We start from the raw sequence: 18,812 nt of genomic DNA on the forward strand, positions 1-18,812 counted from the left end.
AAAAAAGTTGATGTGTCTTGTTGAAATTAAATCAATGCTCAAATGACATTTTCAACTTGTCAATTTTCTTGCAGTAAACAGAAGAAACGTGCGCAGCACTCTTGTTTATTTTTTTGTGAGCACCTTCATACCTTGCCTCATTGAAACACAATGCCAGCAAATTTTGCTCTGTGTCATGACGTCATGATAATGTCGTTGATGCCAGGTCAGGCATTTGTAGACCAACTTTAGTGTCAAATTAAAATACAAGTCTGACCTCGATGTAATGAACTCGCATCCAACACAAAATGCCTTCGTTATAAGCATATATTCGTTACCTGTTCTGATCGGCGGTAATTGTAGATTTACATTATTTTCAATAAATTGTTATATCAATGTTTGTTATATCAGGGGTTTGACTGGATGTGCTTTCCAACCTTCATCTTTGTCAAGTGTCAGTACTTCCCTAGGCTATGGTGCGCTGCATTTATAACTAATTGGTGACCTTCTTGCTTTTTTTATTTGTTTTGCAGATGTTTTACAGAAGTATACTGCTGTTGAGGCATCAACCTCATGGAACACTTCTGCTGTACGTGACATTTGCTGGTTAAAACTGTAGAGGGGGAGTCCATTCCCTCCTGACTTCAAAGGAGCACTAGCAGCTTTCGAACGGTCTCTAGGAATTTTTTTGAGGAATGTAGCTGCAGAAGATTGTGGAACACATGTCGAAAGGGACAAACAGACATGGACGTGGCTGCTCGTTCCTGTCTGTGTCTGTGTTCCACAATTTTCTGCTGCTACAATCCTCGAAGAATGAACCAACGCCATTTTGGTTTTTAGGAACACTGGTGTGCTTGCCCCCTTCCCCCTACACCTGCTGCCTACTCACGCATGGGCCTTCAACAAACACACCTTCATCAAATAGTTGGGCAAGCTGTAATGCTGGAATTAAAGTCGACACGTTCACTGCAGCGTCATTTTTTTTAATGTCCCTACCCCATCGATGATGCGCTTTTACTCCTTTCTCAGGCTACAGAGAGATCCTTGCTATTGGCTATCAGCGGGCATGCTTGAAGGGCACCAAGTTATCTTTGGGTTTCGCCGTGTGATGCTCCGGGGAATTGTATCACTCTGGGTCATTAACAGACACAGATGTTGCTTTTGTGTCACTTTCTGGGCATCTCTTGAGCTAATTTGGGGGCATAAATTGGCCACTTGGAAATTGGATGTCTTGAGGTTTCCATGGTGATCTCACTAGGGTTCTTTCAGAATGCACGTGATCCAGTGGCTTTCACTCATTCCCAGTGTTTGTGCATGGCATGCATGAATGAATTTCTGTGCACAAGTGCAGCAGCTCTACGACTGCTTTCTCTGCTTCAAACTTGGCCTCCTCTGTGGACCGGCTGGCACTAATTAGTGCACAGAACAACTTTTTCAAAACTTTGCATGCTGGTTTGTCAACTCTGCAATGTGGATGCACACTTCTTCTGATGATTCTCCATATTCTTGTATGGATGGCCACCCGAAAAGAGAGCGGAAATTTTCCTCAAAACAGAAGGCTTGCAGCCATCTCTGCTTCAACCAATGCAGTGGATAATCCACACATTCATACACGCATGCCTGGCAATTTAACTTGGCTGTTACTTTCCTGAACTGCAAGAGACTCCCCTTTCGTGGGCAGACATAGGGTTACAGTCGCTGCCGTCTGTGCTTTTCGTAGCCATGTTTTAATTGCAGAAAGTGTAAATTTTAATTATTTGTTCATTTGGAACAACAGGGCGGTACTGTGTGGTCGTTTTTATTTTTTTAAATCTCATTTGGTGCCGAGGCCATCCATGCCGCTCTCCTTCCCTGCACGTGGTGCACACATTTTCGCTTGGTGCATAGCAGGCCACTGGTGTGTCGCAACATTTCCTGCTTGGCTAGAGCTTCTTTGTGCCATTTGCATGAAGATGCGATAAGAGTCTCGCCAGATTTTATTTCCTTTTTCTGAGGCAACACTTGCCAGAAAAAATGCCCTGTCAGATGAGACACAGAGTGATGAAACCCAGAATGAAGCTCTTCAGTATGTGGTTCCTTCGCTCTTGTATCTCATCTTCACACAGTTTTTTTCTCAGTAAGTCATGTACTGACCAGCCCACGTAAACACAATCCTGAAGTTAACACTTTAACCTGAACATTTGTTGTCACATCGAAGGATTAACGGCTATAATTTGACTCCCACGATAATGAATGGGTTAAACCATCATCCATATTAGTCTGTAGAACATGTCTAATGACTCCTTTGCAAAGAGCTGCCGTGTGGCTCATTGAAATTATGGGTCAAGTCATTTCGGCCATTCTGAAACAGTCGCCATACTTCAAGGGTGTTCACCCCGGCTTGAAATGCTTGCGTATTCTGGCAGAGAGACGGAGAATGTCTGCTACAGTCTTGAATTTGAGACACGGTCGAAGTGAGACCCCTTTGGGGGATTGGCAGGACGGTCAAGACACATGGTTGTGTCAGTTTGCTGTTAACACTCGTAATATTATGGGGCACATGGGGTTAATTTGAGTGTTCCTAGAATTCAGCCTTTTCAGTTATCTCGGTGGCAGATTTCGAGAGCAAGCATCATTTTGGTGAGCAGCTGCACAGATAATGACACCTTTCTTCAACATTGCGGATTAGCCTGCAAAATAGTACCGACTGGCTGTGTGAAAATGGGAAAGAATGCAGAACCGAGTTGCACTGCTGTCCAAACTAGTATGTGAAAAAAAAGAGAAGAAATAGCTGTGATGTACTTTATTAAGATCCTGTAATCAGTCTGGGTCACTTAGCCACACCTGGCACCTACTTGGGAGAACAGCGTGGCATGATCACAAGCACCTTTATTTGTGTGTGGCCATCCCTGTCACATTCAATCCAGAGCGATTGTGCAGAGATAGGCCCGGTTCTTACAAATTGTCACTCAAGCAATGTTGATAATGGCAACTGATAAACACTGCAAAAAAAATTTCACCGATTACAATACTCCCTAATGTGAATATCCAACGCAGCTGTTTAGATGTTTTGAATTCGCGATATATTATGGCAAATTATTTGATTCTGAATGACAGGGTGCTGTCGGCGGCGGCGCTGAGCCTCTGCTCAGGCAGCTGGTTTAGCAGCAGCGGCAGACAAAGCATTTCCACCGCTTCATCTTTCATCGCTTTCATCTTTCGCTGTGCTCGTTTGCTCAGTTATGCCGCCAACGCTGATGACGCTCACCGCAGGAACGGGCGCTTAAGAGCTACGCTCTAAAAGTATGTACGCTAATAATACAAATGAACATAAGTGCTGAAGCTTTGATGTACTTTATTTTGTGATGTACATGGATATTTTTTAAGTTTCCTGAAAATGAAGACAGTAGATAAAGAAAATATTCCCGTCATGAAACTTTATTTAATCTTCGACATCGCATAGCATTTGTGCACAATAATCAACAGATTGTTAGTGAAGCAGGGGAGAAAGAGAAGACCGTGTTAGCAAGCAGTTGTAGTGATGCTATCCACAACCATATGGGTTGTGGAGAAGGCCAAGGTGAAAATCCTGTCCTTCAGTGCATATGGACCTTCGGTTGTGCATTGTGTAGTGTGGCATTAGCTGCACTGGCGTGTTTTTCCAGAGGCCACTACAGTTTGCTGTGCTGCACTTATAATACAACACCCTGCAAAAAGTTATGGCAACTACAATGATGGTGCTGATAATGATTGTGAAGGCTCAAAAATCTTGCAGGCCTTTTTGAGGAAAAAGTGTCCAATGGCTCTGGGTATGTAGCTATTGAAGGATGAATTTGTAAACTGACATCACATAGCTTTGTAGTTTTCATACCGAAGCTTTTATTGAGAAAGCATGAATGAAATTGTGTGCGTAGCATACTTTTATAAAATGTTCAATTCTGTTTGTGGTGTGTTTTTTTTTTTTGCTTTTAGTAAAAATTTCTTATTTTGTGGTGAGTAGTTGTCCCTTGCTCTTGTAGCATCCTTATTTTTTTTTTTGTCATTGTTGTGCTACCAGTGCGATGTGTCACCAGAAGTGCCTGCTGGAGATGTCATCTTGAAGGAGGTTCGCGAAATCCTGCAGAAAAGCTTGGATGTGGCCCTCAAGAGCGAACTGGAAAGTGCATTCGGGGTCCTTTGGTGAGAAAGTGTTGTAACCTTGTGCGCATGGAGCTGGGCAGGAGGGAGGGATGCCTGCCGTGGTTGCTCAGTGGCTATGGCGTTGGGCTGCTGAGCACGAGGTCGCAGGATCGAATCCTGGCCACGGCAGCCGCATTTCGATGGGGGTGAAATACAAAAACACCCGTGTACTTAGATTTATGTGCACGTTAAAGAACCCCAGGTGGTCCAAATTTCCGGAGGCCCCCACTACGGCGTGCCTCATAATCAGATTGTGGTTTTGGCACGTAAAAACCCATAATTTAATTTATGGAGGGAGGGATACAGGAGATAGGCCTGTAGGTTAGCCTTGCTACTCTACTAAACATGCTTATGGTGCAAGGAAACAGTGAAACTAAAACCAGTTGCAGCTAGGCTCGTCTTTTGAGGTACACTCTATGCCAAAAATTTATGTACCACCAGATCCGAGAAAATGTTCAATATCCGAGCAGCTTGCAACCGTAGCCGGCAAAATCATACAGCACTACGTGATTTGCATGTGCTTCTACAGGCCAAAAATTCGAATACCAGCTCGGAAATATTGAGCTTTTTTTTTCAGATCCCACGGTTTGTAAACTTTTGATGCCAGCTATTCTTCTTTAGCCTAGTACGTTCCGCAAGTATGACCACATGCGTCATCAACTCACTGTGCACCGTTTATGTATGACTGATATGGTTTCTGTTTATTTCATATAGACATGCCCATGTGCTCATGCAGTTTTCATATGTATCACATCATGCTTTAGATATGTGCCTCATGACAGTACGTCTGTCCATAACACTGATACAGTTTACAGTAATCGTATATAGTAGTTGGAGCAAAAGGCAGGCAGTCTTTTGAGAAAAACTATGCTCTGCATTCTGCATGATGTTCGGCTAAGGGGTCTGAGAGTAATCTCTAGCAATTAGGAATGGTTATTTACCATGTTCATGAAGTGTTTTAGGGCCCCTCTAATGCAACTCTGGCTGCTGTATACAATCATATGTGCTACCACTAAGTTTAATGAATGTAATAGCATGTTCTTGGTTGAACGTGACGCTGCATGGCCTACATGTCCTTGTGTGTTTCATCTGCCTTTGCGTTGAGGTCCTTTGCAACTTTTTTGTTTTTATAAGTACACGAACGTTTTTGCATTTCATTCCCATTGAAATTCAGTTTCTGCGGCAGGGATCAAACTCGTGACCTCGAGCTCGGCAGCACAATGCCGTAGCTACCATGGCAGGTCTTTGCAACCTTATAAAGATGGTTATTGTAAAGTAGGAAGTGCAGCTGCAAGTCGGAAGAGAGACATTATAACTGTTTTTTTTTTTGCACACTATATACAATTTACTTGCTGCAGACAAAGTTGGTAGTTTCTTTGTTTTTTTCTTTCTATAAGTGAAGATGAACTAATGCAGACCTGCTTTGCCATTTTTTGTGGTGCTCTGTGAAGTCAAATTTTGTGTTTGCTTGAGATGCAAATGTGTAACCCATCCCCTCTCTCTTTCTTGCCAATGCTGCTGTGCTTCACTGTGCAAAGGCTTCGGGTCATTGACATCAAGCCACCCTGGACTGAAGAGACAGCCCTGCAGTGTATCCTCAGGTGGGTTCTTGATGCCACACGCTGCTTTTCAGTGCTTATGCCATGTTCATACATTGGTTTTGTGCCCAGTAAGTGGTAATAAGTAATATCTGGCAGGTACCTGGTACCTCATCAATACTTCTTTTTGGGCGAGTTGGTACATCTTGAAACTTTGGGTAACAGCGCAAACAGACCACCACAAGAAGGGAGACACGGACACACAGGCGCTGAACAGCGCCTGTGTGTCCGTGTCTCACTTCTTGTGGTCGTCTGTTTGCGCTGTTACCCAAAGTTTCTACCTGGTACCTCATGGCATTCTAATGGCAGCCTAACCTAACCTAGCGTAATACATAAGTAATATTGCTTAAGTAATGTTTAGTAGTATTTGTTATGTATACTGTGTTATCTAATGTGGAAATTACCCTGCACCGTCAGTCTTGTTGCTGCCTTTGTTTGGGAGTGACAGGGTCAAACTGCTAGAAGGCAGATTTTACCTCGTTATCCTCACCACTAAAGTGCATTTTATTAAGTACTGTTGGGGTGAAGTAAACCAAATCAATTAAAAAAAAGCTAACCTAATGGATTTTTTTCAACTTGTGTTATCCATAGTTTTCAGTTCATGTTTTCAAGTTCTATATTATCAAAGCCACTGCCATCACTAGGCCCATTCAAGGCTGTTAGGATGCATGTTCGGATGTCAAAAGTGGCTGCGGACCAAGTTGCCGCTATTCGAGTGTTGCCTGTGCCACCCACGCCCTCACTTATCAAGGTGGTTCCTCCGCTTTCCAAGTGCTGTACAGCCATTGTGACGTGTTTCCTTAACTTGGCACCAAACCACAACTTTGGTCACCGACTCCCAAAGAGATGCGCTGGTTCGGCCTAGCGGAGGGGGTGTCGGGCAGCATGCTGTCGCGGGACGCTCACCCTTATGTTCGTAGCTGTAGACGATTACGTAGAGATTGGGCATGCGATCCCACTCGCAAGCCCAACTGACAGCAGAGCATGTGAAGCAGAGTTTGGTTTCTCGGGTGATCAGCCGCAGCAACCATCGCAAATGCCTACCACGTTTCTATGTGCGCGTACTGGTAGGAACGTTGGAAGCTTGCATGTGGACATAAAGCCGAAAAACTCTGAATTAAATTTGCAAAACACCTCCTGAACTGGCAGCAGTCAAGGTCGCATGCACAATCTCTGCACTTCACAACTAGATTTGAAATTTAGTGCACCATGATTGTTTGTCTTCCCCATATCTTGTGACACTGAAATACTACATGAATCACAACCACCAAGCCACCCAAACTTCTGCAATGCTCATTTATACTTGCACTGAGTAAAAATGGGCTGTAGCATGTACTGCAGGCATTACCAAATCATGACCAGCAGCTTACCGCTCTCCTTGAAAACTTACCGCTCTCCTTGAAACGAAAAGTGTACAATTGCATTCTACAAATGCTAACATATGGTGCAGAAATTTGGAGGTTCACAAAGAAGCTTGCTAAGAAGTTAAGGACCACTCAAACAAGCGATGGAACGAAAAATGCCTGGCGTAACATTAAGAGACAGGAAGATGACGGTATGGATTAGAGAGCAAACAGGGTAGACGATAGTACAGCCGAACCCACTTGTAACAGTATTCGAGTACCACAAAAATTTCATTGTTATAACTATGTTGCATGAAAAAATCAAAATAAGGGGATCACAGAGCTGTTGTGAGAAAACTATTATGGTGGGGAGGCCACGGCACCTCCCTACCACCTTCCTCCATCCGGCTGCTGATTGTATTTACTCGTTTAGCTGTTTAACTCTGCTTCCTGCGCTCTCCGATCGTGTGTAACAAGCAGCGGCTGTGTGCATTCAAGAATGGCACTGCTATAACAACTGCAAAGCGGGGTCACGGCGGCAAGTGACTTGCAAGCTGCGCCGAAGCATTGCATTGATGGCCTCAAAAGGGCCCTCTTAAAAAAATGCGAGAATGTTGCCGCGGCAGCCTCTCAGCTTGAGGAATCCAGAAGAAACACTGGGGAGAGATCGCCACAAACATCTCGCCATGTACTTCTCACTGGCTTGCACGAGAAAACCCCATGTCCGTCAGCTTTTCTTGCTTTACGCGAAGCTTGCCAACATCCTTCTCTCGCAAAGGTCCCTCGTGAAAACAAAGCCCCAGAGGGACTGAATCATATCTGCATGGCCTCCTGCAAGGATCGCGTCATCGCTGCTGCCGTCGCTACCGATGCAAGCATGTTTGTGACGATCACCTCATCGATTGGAAGCATTTCATTCCCAAATCTAGAGCAGTGTGCTTTCTTTTCACCGGCAACGTCGTGCATTGCCAATGGTCAGCAGGCAGATCAGCCATCTTCCGTTTTGGTGGCGAGTCAAACCATTGCAATGGTCAAAAGAGGCTGAGAAATCATGTGGCCAGGAACGACTGTGACGCAACCAACAAAGACGAGCACGAGCGACTGCATCCGTCGGCAGAACTGCGCATAATGAGCGGCTAGCAACTGGCAGTGTCTCAGCAGGCAATCTGGGAGCGGTGCCCAGGACTATCAGAGCAGTTGGTGCAGTCCATTCGTGTTTCGGAGTGTGGCGTGGCGTAGAGCTTTGGGCGTAGCCCATACGTGTTTGGAGGGGTGGGAGGGATGATGAGAGAGAGGCACGCGAGCCTGTTGATGTGGAGAAGGCTGGAAAATAGCACATGTGGACGTTCAGCTGCTCGAATTTTTTTTCTTTTTTCTTTTCAAGGATTTCGCATTTCATTCCATTCGGCACGGACACCCAGTAGCCAGACTTCATGGTTATAACCGATAATGCGGCATGGAGGCATTGTAGTAAGCAGGTTATTTCACCATAAAAAACATACAAGAGTTGATGGTGCAGCAGCTTCTTATTGTTATAACCGGTATATTGCTAAAACCGGTATCGTTATAAGTAGGTTCGACTGTATTCTACTTAACATTAAGAGGAAGAAAATTGAGCTGGGCCGACCATGTAATGTGTAGAGCACATAACTGGTGGTCTATATTACAGTTACAGAATGGGTGCCAAGAGAAGGGAAGTGCAGTTGAGGACGGCAGAGAATTAGATGGTGGTTTAAAATTAGGAAATTTGTGGGCATATCTTGGAATCAGCTGGTGCAAGACGGGGGTAAGTGGAGGTCGCTGGGAGAGGCCTTCATCCTGCAGTGGACATAAATGTAGGCTGGTGATGACAATGATCTTCTTTCTGGGGTTTTACGTGCCAACACCAGTTCTGATTATGAGGCACGCCGTAGTGGAGGGCTCTGGAATAATTTTGACCACCTGGGGTTCTTCAACGTGCACTACAACGCACGCACACGGGCGTTTTTGCATTTCGCCTCCATCGAAATGTGGCCGCCGCGGCAGGGATTCGATCCCGTGACTTCGTGCTCAGCAGCGCAACGCCTTAGCTGACTGAGCCACCCCGGTGGGTGGTGGTGATAATGATGATTTCCACTGTGACTGGTTGGCATGGTACACTGGTACAAGATTGGTGCTGCCAATTTTACTACCTTTATTGTAATAAGATGGAAAGTTGGGCGAGTTGGTGAAACTTCATAATGCAACCGTTAGAATGGACGACACACAAAGACGAAGAAGGCAACGGGACAAATGACCACCGCTTGTCCCGTTGCCTTCTTCGTCTTCGTGTGTGGTCTGTTTGCACTGTTGCATTATAGCTTTACTGGTGTGTTTTCAAGTTCTTAAGGTCCATGCTATCACTCTCTGTTTCATGAACTAGTTGATTGCGGTTCATTGCCAGTTCCATGCTCATTGTGGACTAGCCCAGCATCTGTTGCACGAGCCCTGCACTAACTCTTCTGCAAGTGTGGGGAACGTTGTTTTGGCACAGTGCCTGCACCAGGTGGAACGAATGCGACACGCAGGTGTTGCTCTGTTGAAATAAATAGTGATCGAGGTGCAGCTTTTCATCAGTTAGTTCAGGTAGTGCAGGCAAATTGAATGAACCTGCATTCCACAGTTCGCACATTTATAAATGTTCAAAATTGGCACAGCAGTTTAAATTTTCTGCATTGTTTCTTACAGCCAAACAGACCTACTGTGACTCTGTGTACTACACGGTTGAAACGACTGTTATTTACTGGGCCCCCACATCGTGCCATTGATTGTACAATGTAGTAAAACAAACAGAAAAAAAGTTTTTGCAGTAAAAGAAAACTAATAAAAAACTTTAAGGAGGTTTCGGTGTTCTCTAAAGACAGAAAATAAACTGTAGCATCAGAAAAAAAAAATCATCTTCGGCTGAAGTTTGCACCTACAGGACTAGTACACACTAGATGCAGACTGTGAATTGGAAAAGGCGGTACCTGAAAGTAGCACATGTGGACTTACACACAAACATTGCCCGTCTAGATGATTATAGCGACATTATCGTGATGAGCTTATACGTAATATTTTTGCGGCATGCACTTTTATTATTTTATTCAATTTTTTGTTGTTTCCTGTTGCTGATAGGGTGATCCACTATCAGTGTCATTGCACTATATTTAACCGCATTGTCAATTGAATGATGGTACAGTGTCAAGTTAGGGCACAGGAGATTAAGTGAAAACTTCACTTATTGTGAGTGAACCTTTCAGTGAAAGTGGTCTAGTGAAAGTAGTGAAAGTGGTCTGATTGCATATATATGAGGGCATGACATAGTAGTGCTCCATACGCTATGGTATTAATTCTATAGGTAAAATTTTGAACAAGATTCTACATCTTTGTTGTGTGAAAATGTGTGAAATTTTTTCCAAACAGTTGGTCACAGTTTGATTGGGCGGGGTAATCAAGGAAGCAAGAGTCCAGTCACTCAGTTGATGAATAACAGTGGAGAAAACACATCCTAGGGTAGAGAGGATAAAGATCAACTGACAGCAAGAAGAATTAGGGGAGCTGAGGACCTCGGTTTCTTGTAACAGCAATATGAAGCCAATAGACAATGAAGCCAAGTAAAGCTTAAGGTAAATTAACTGCATCGTTTGATTGAAATGTAGAAATAATAATGAAATCGGGAGTGAAAGAAGATGGAAATATAATGTGCCATTGGTGGGAGCCAATCCCATAACGGCGACATGGTGCGTGCAATGTTTTGCCAACTAAGCTATGGTGGCAGCTGCCCTATCCCCCTTGTCCTATTTGAGTAATTGTGTACGTATAATAAACCTAGCCCTGGGATTGGTTGGCCAGCACTGCTCAGAACCATAGCAATGGATTTGGAACATTCTTTCAACCAGAGGTGTCATCTAGTATGTGAACTTAGAAGCAGGCACCTGGCCAATAGACACCCTCGTATGCTCTCTTGAAGGCATAAACGCTGCCAGAGATGTTCACTGTGCATTGAGCGAGAATAATCGTGGGAACCGAGGAGCTCAATTGTTTTGCCAGTAACCACCATACGAAGCCATGTGAGCTTGTGTTTTTTGATTTGGTTGCAATTTTCTGTGCTTTCTTTCTTGAGGCACAGCTGAAAAATCTTTGCATCTTGGTTTGCTTGGCATCCACAGAATTGAATGTCTTCTTGTTGTGCAGGCACTGGATATCGTTAACGGGCACAGCATTTTCTAAGCCTTCGCTGAAGCCTGTCATCTCTTCCCTGCTGTCGAAGCTTTCACAAAACCCTGGAATAAGTGGTGCGTAGCTTCCTTGCTTTTCTTTTTCTTTTTTAACCTAGTTTTGAGATTGGAAGAAGAGCTAAAGCACAAAAACGATATTGATTATGGCAGGCATTTGTTTTTTGTAACATTGGCCTTTCGAGCCATGAAAGAGATTCATCTGAAAGTGCAGGCAGTACATGTGCCTTATATACTGTGAGACCCTGAATAAAATTTACTTGATTGCGCATCTGTTATGTTCATTCACTGATACCATTGCCTGCATTGTTCGCCATGTTGGACATTGTCTAGTGCTTGTGCCACAACAGTTCTTTTTCATCCTTGTCTGTGGCTCTTGGCTTGCATCGCAGGTCACTGCATGCTTTATTTGGCACTTCTGCCAAACACTTGCGAGCACTTCACAAGCCGGATGTAGCGAAAGAAAAGAGTTTAATAGAATTCCCACAGCATCATACCAGTGACAAGCAGGACAGCTGCCAAAAAAAAAGAACTTTGTTCATCATCACGGCACAGCACACAGATGTCACAGATCAAGCTTTGTTCGGCGGTATTGGTTCCAAAGCTAGTTGATTCAAGATCCCCTTTAATGGCACTATACTTTGCACTTAAAGGGGTCCCAAACAAGCTTGCACCATATGCAGTTGGCAGGTGTTTCTCTTTTACTTTGTGTATCACATTTCTCAGCATGTGCACGCCCCTCTCACACCTTCCCCTGCAAGCACTGCCTTCGCAGGCCTTTTCAAGGGACGGGAGTGTGGGTCAGGGATGTACATTGCAGCTTGCTGTTGCCTTTATTTTTGGTCCGTGTTGAGGCAACACTCCCAACTGTTTCAGTCACTTTTGCCAGCTCCCACAAAGTTTTTTGGACAAGCAGAAGTGCTCTGCAGCAGACATCAAAGGGGGGGCTGAGTTGTTTGGCGCTGTTGCCAGAGAGAAAGTGTGTGCAGGTGGTGTCCCAAGTTTCCCAGTCTTGTTCAGGGCTCCTTTAGTACCTTGGTCACATGGAGCACTTTCAATCACAATCAAGCCCCACTGGAATAGAATTTCTCGATCTAAATTGGCTCTCTTTCACAGTTAGCACAAAAAGACAATATTGTGAAGCTCAATCCCAATCGGGCTTGATCGCGATAGAAAGTGCCAATGTGACACCAGTATAAGACAGACAGTCAGCAATGTTTGCTGGAAATGCCGCTGCCAGTGATCAGGTACAAGAATTCAATAGGTACTTGTGGGAAATCTGTTTGCAATACATCCTGTGCAGGCAGCCCAGTGGGCAGGATGGCCCTCTGCTTGGCCATTGAGCGCTCAGCACCGAGGAGGACGGAGCTCATGAGTGAGTGCAAAACGTAGCTGTATGGTAGTTAAGACTACAGTGAAAGCTCGTTAATTCGCACCTCATTAATTCGAACTTTCGGGTTAATTCGAACTGATGGTCATGGTCCGGCCACAATATATAGGAGTCTATGGGTTAACCAACTCGTTAGTTCACGCGCGCATCGGCTCCTCTATCGATAATTCGAACTGCGCGCCGCTGCGTGGTGGTATTTTATATTGCTGCTGCAAGCTTTTAAGGCTCAACAATAGATGGCGCGAGCGCAGCGCCCGGATACGTGGCATCACTAGCGTCATTGCGCTTCCGGAGCTTGCGATTTCCGGAGCTTGCGAGCCCGTGGTCAATTCTGCCGGATTGCGGGATGCGCTGAAGGACGTGACCTTCGACGACTACGTCGATGCAGATCGCTGTGCAGCGGTCTGTGGCACAATCACCGACGATGATATCATCGCGCAGGAGAAGCACCCGTCGTCGATGTAGGTGCGGATGATGAAGAGGATGAGGCACCCACGCGGCCCTCAGCTTTGGAGCTAATGGAGGCTATGCGTGTCGCGCGTCTATTCTTCAGCTTCGAGGAAGGCGAAGAGGATGCTTTCTGCCACGTTCGCGCGTTGGAAAACAAGGCTATGGCAATCGCATTCAAAGAAGAGAAACAGACAGTGATCACAGATTATTTTCGCAAATAAATATTTTGAGTGGTTTTCCAACAACCCGGTCTCAATTCCTGCTGTTTTTTCAATGAATTTCGTTAGTTCGAATTCGGTTTAATTCGAACTCATTGGGCGTCCCCGCGAAATTCGAATTAACGAGCTTTTACTGTAGTATAAATAGGCTGCAGTTGTTGCTCTCTGACATCATTACATATTGAAACGCATCATGCTGTTTTCATGGAATGATAGGAAAATTTTAGGAATTTAGTTGTGCAGTTTTAGGAAGAAATCTATCGAGGTCACTACTTGTTTGTTCTTAATTTTGGTGACCAGCTTATATTTGAGTGAAATGTTGGTCACGAGGTGGCATTTGGCGTGTAGTTTGTATGAATGCTTGAAGTAGATTGTCATAATGGTTCAGTTTTGCCGCGATGGGTCTGTTCTGCTTGTGTGTGGTTTGCTGCACCTACTGCACCAGTTCATGATGCACTGTGCCATAACCCTCGACTGTGGCATGGTGCTACTTGTGATGCAGGTAATCTCTGTACCTGCTGGCAACGTGATGCGTCTGGCATGCACAATGTCTAGCAGCACTTGTCGTATTTGCCAACATCACAGTCATTTCCAAAGGATATATGCAAGCTTTCTAAACCCTTTGATGATATTTCTTCACAGGTAAAGTTTTCCCCGGCACTTTAAAATTAATTGTGGGCACTATGGAACGGTACGGTATTTACCTGAATATAAGTGCATTCATTTTTAGAAAATAGGTCAGAAAATTCCCTGCGCGTCACAATCGAATACAAAACCGAAACCACGTTCGTGGCGTTGGCAACAGCCTGCCATCGGAGCTGTCAGATGCAGCGTCATCGCCATCACAAGATAGCAACAGAGCATGTTTTCGTGAAGGTTGCTGTAGGTTCATTTCGTGCCTGACTACTATCTGGAGCAGTCTTCTCAGTCAGTCACTTTCGGACATACTATATCACATTTGCGAGATGTCACACGACTTGGCATCGGATGCATCATTGTATATGGCTGCCAGCAGTACTGGTGCTGTGCCAAGCTCGCTATCTGTGCACCGTGCCAGAAATGTTGTCGGCCGCTTTCTTCGACAAATCTGATGCAGAGTCGCATCTTGTGAAAGTGACAGTGGTATCTTTAAAAGAAATAGCTCGAGAACACCGCCCCTGCGCTTGGTATCTATGGCCAATGAAGCCCAAATGACGACAACGCACTGCTTTCAGTTTGAAAGCTCATTCTTAAAAATAAAATTTCCCTTTTCGAATGGTAAATTCTACTTGGCTCATTATTTCTGAATGTGGACGGGGGGGGGGGGGGGGGGCATGCTATATTTTTCTTTTCTAAATTGGGCATGTTACAATCAGGTGCACGTTTATTTTGTTAGCCTGAATCTAACGCCACCCACAAATATTGAGTGGACATTTGATTCAGGGGCATGTTAGAACTGGGTAAATACGATATGTTTTCTATTGTGTGTCAGGTTTGATTGTCCACGCTATAGTAACATTAATGGCTCAGTGCTGTGGAAATGTTCTAAAAAAAGTATACACTAAAATAATGAACTGAAAACTTGCATTGCAACAGAAAAGTGACCGTAAGCACCGAGCTTACTGAGCACTTAGTTCAGGCAGATGTAAAGCATCCACCTTAGCATTATTTTAAAAAAAACACGTGCAGTGTGTGGCACCGGCACTGTTTGAACATTTTCTGCACTTGTGTCATGATTCACACTTCAATGCATTCCAGGTCCTATGAAATCAAGGTGAAAACTACCGTATTTACTCGATTGTAACGCGACCACGATTGTTACGCGAGGGGTGACTTTTCATTACGTCTGCTAAGAAAAAATAGAACCGCGAAAGTAACGCGAGGGGTGACTTTTTGTTGCGTCCAGCAAAAAAATAAAAAAAAATAAAACCGCTAAAGTAACGCGAGACCACCGGATGCATGAAAAAGTCGTAGTTTCGCCTGAAAGGCGAGGCATCAATTGCGATAGCAAACTAGTACAGAGCTATACGGAGTAAGCACAGTAGTTTTATGAGATGTATAAACTTGGACACATTCTCTTACTAACTGAATTAACAAGCATGGTGTCAGCGCGCACAAGCAAACGTGAATAGATCACACTCAAACAAGCACTGTCAAAACGCTGGCGCGAAGAAGCGCGGCCGCTGTAGCGAGCAAAGGTTTGTGCGGTCTATCGCTTCAACGGAAACTGAGCGGCGAAAGCACAGCGCGTACTATGGTAAGAGCCGTGTGGAGATTGCTTTCAAGATACGGTGCGCGCGACATCCTGCAGCCGCCCAAAGTACGCAGCATGGTGGCAGAGTGGAAGCTGCGCTGCCTTCCGGCTTTCCTTCTTTCACTCGGGAAATAGAGTCGCCAGTTCCCCTTGTGCCCGTTCGCGAGATACGCATTTGGTGCCGTAGCTAAATGTTGCCTCCGCTCCCTCCCTCCCATCCCCCCACGACCTTTCGCACGACGGAAGACTTCGCGTTTGCTCTCCGCCGTGCGTTCGCTCTCTGTGAAAGCACGCGGTGCGCCCTTTTACTCGCACATTTCACTCGTTGATTAGAATTGGGTGCATCATTGCACTTTTTAGACAACTTGAATTTCAGTATTCGATTGTAACATGAGGATCGACTTCAGGTAGCAAAAATCTGGGAAAAAACTCTCGTTACAATCAAGTAAATACGGTAATCGTAATGTACTATTGGCATAAATTTCAATGCAAGCAATTATGACACTCCAACGTGCTGTTCAGTTGTCAGGCTCACCTGCATTTGTAGCAGTGGCTTAACCCTTTGCGGTCCGAAACTTTTACCCACTTTCCGGCTGTCCCGGTCCGAAACTATTTTGCCAGTTTATAGCGCCGCGATGAAAACCACAAACTGTGGACAAAAAACTCATAGGATATTTATTTTTTCTTTTGCATTTTGCAGGCAACTACTCTACCGATATTTGAGCAGTGTGTGATACCGCTCGAAGCATTTTTCTGCGTGCAGGCCAGGGTTGTTACGGCATGTTTTGCAGAAAAACACAGTTTCCCTCCTGCCTCCGTTTGTTTTTCGATCGCTACAAACAGCACAGTCTTTGCTATTTCGGCCTGGGAGCTTGTAGATGAAATGGCTCCTCCCATCTAGCCTTTCCTCGCACTCCTTCTGCGCAGACGGGCCCTGAGTTTTGGCTCTAGCCCTCACGTCACCCACCAGCTGTTGGAAGAGGGTGCGGCGGTACTGCAGGTGTCGCTGTTCTTTCTCAGCATGATTCTGCAGCTGTGTGCACCTCAAAATAAAGCTATTGACAATGGAAACCTCTAAATGCGCCACCGTAAAATGCACGCAATGAAATAGTGGTCATGCTTCTCAGCGAACCGCGCGAACGTGCTGTTCGCGCGCAAGTGAGAACGCTCTGGTATCCAGAAGCCGTGCTGAACATTGTGCTGCACCCTAGTGCAAAGAAAAGTAAACTTCAACAAACAAAGTTTACTTATCCCTCAAGAGATGGCGCATCAGGTTTATTGCGCGTGAACGTGCTGTTCCGCGTGCAAGTGAGAACGCTCTGGTATCCAGAAGCCATGCTGAACATTGTGCTGCACCCTAGTGCAAAGAGATGTAAACTTCAACAAACAAAGTTTATTTATCCCTCAAGAGATGGCGCATCGTGTATACAAAGAATGCGCACGAATCGCAGTGAGAAAAACTGCGAAATTTAACCCCCGAACCCCCTTGTCGGGCGGTGCCCAACAGCGGCCCGCTACGGCCGTGTTGCGTTGTCGGGCCCTGCCCGACACCGGACCGCAAAGGGTTAATTCATACTTTAACGCATACGCTTGGGACTAAACAGTGGCTTGATTCTGACTCCGAAAGGTACACGTGGGACTACTCAATGCTTAGAAATGGGCTACAGAACGATTACACTTTGCACTTCGATTAATTATGCATAACAGGCACACTGATCAGTTATTTTCGGTTCATGTTTAAGTTTACGCTGATGATAACATGAATGCACCATGCTTGTGAAATTTTTTTTTATTAAAGACTGATGTCTAAAAAAAAGCAGCTACAAGCGCAGAGTATTTTTTACTTCATATGTTTACTACTTTCAGAAAAAATATTGTGTGCCTGAAACAGCACTTATTGTATAACAAATGCATAATCATTAGCTATTGAGTGCACAGGCAATTAAAAACAGTGGCCAAGTGACTTGGCAGCAGTAGTCTGCTGCTGGGTACGACATAGCGGGTTCAATACATGACCATGGCATTGAATACAGTATAGACCACTTATAACTTAGCCGCTTATAGTGCTGGACCGGATATAGTACGGTCTTTTCAGACTCCCGTTAATTTTCCCATAACACTCCATGTATACGCATACCGCTTACAGTGCAGCCGCGTGAGACGAAATACCGGTATAATGCGGCTTCCGCGGGAAAATCTCGCCGACAAGGGCGGTAGCGAGCACGCTTCACAACGAGGTGCGCCCACCGATGGGAGAGGAGATCAACGAGGGCGATGCGGAGGAGGAGCATGAGACGTGGAGCATGAGTTCAAGGGCGATAAAATCGTTGCCGCGCGCCGTATGTGCGAGTGAAAGCATGCGGGGACGCGCGACTTCACGGAGAGCGAACGCACAGCGGAGAGCAAACGAGACTTCCATCGCGCGAAAGGCCGTGGGGGTATGGGAGGGAGGGAGGTAGGGAGGGGGGGGCGACGCTGTGCTGCGGCACCAAATGCGTATCTTGCAACCGGGCGCAAGGGGAACTGGCAACGCAATCTCCCATGCGAAAGGAGCAAAGCGGGAAGGAAGCACGGGAGGGAGGGAGGGGGGTGGGGGGGCGGCTTCTATTCTGCCAACAAATGCGGTCGTGCCTGTGCCGCCTGTCGGTGTTGTCGCATGCACCGTATCTTGATAGCGATCTCCACACGGCTCTGACCTTTGTATGCGCTGTGCTTAGGCCGCTCAGTTTCCGTTGAAGCGGTAGACCGCATGAACCTTCGCTCGCTGCGGCGGCCGCGTTTTGACAGTGGTTGTCTGCAGTCATCGAGTCTATTCATGTTTGCTTGTGCGCGTTGACACCACGCTTGTTAATTCAGTTAGTAAGCGATTGTGTCAAGTTTATGCAGCCGATAAAACTACTATCCCTACTCCTTATATCTCTCTACTAGTTTGCTATCGCAATTGATGCTTCGCCTGTTGGGCGAAACTGAGCCATTTTTTAAAATTATTACTTTGTCTGCTTCATGCGAAGATCGTGGGTACTTGGACATTAACCTTTCAACGTTTGTAAATTTAAACGGATGCAAAACTACCAGTTGCACGCTTCGATTCTCGGATATGCGCGGCTGCTTGGTCTACATGTTTTGCATTCTTGAGGCAGTTTGGACCAGCTGAAATATCTTTGCATCTTGGTTTGCTTGGCATCCACAGAATTAAGATAGGGCTTGA

General features: G+C 45.4%; 1 protein-coding gene across 1 annotated transcript in view; it reads left to right on the plus strand.

Moving 5' to 3' along the window:
• The window catches only part of LOC119437662 (uncharacterized), a 152,170-nt gene that overhangs the window by 40,973 nt on the left and 92,385 nt on the right, over window positions 1–18,812 (plus strand). The window contains exons 9-13 of the mRNA XM_037704657.2: window positions 513–568; window positions 4,016–4,137; window positions 5,676–5,738; window positions 11,273–11,373; window positions 12,617–12,688. Coding sequence (XP_037560585.1) covers window positions 513–568; window positions 4,016–4,137; window positions 5,676–5,738; window positions 11,273–11,373; window positions 12,617–12,688 — 414 coding nt within the window. The remainder of the gene's footprint in view (window positions 1–512; window positions 569–4,015; window positions 4,138–5,675; window positions 5,739–11,272; window positions 11,374–12,616; window positions 12,689–18,812) is intronic.

The sequence above is a fragment of the Dermacentor silvarum genome, chromosome 1 (assembly GCF_013339745.2).
Source record: "Dermacentor silvarum isolate Dsil-2018 chromosome 1, BIME_Dsil_1.4, whole genome shotgun sequence".
NCBI classification, from domain to species: domain Eukaryota; kingdom Metazoa; phylum Arthropoda; class Arachnida; order Ixodida; family Ixodidae; genus Dermacentor; species Dermacentor silvarum.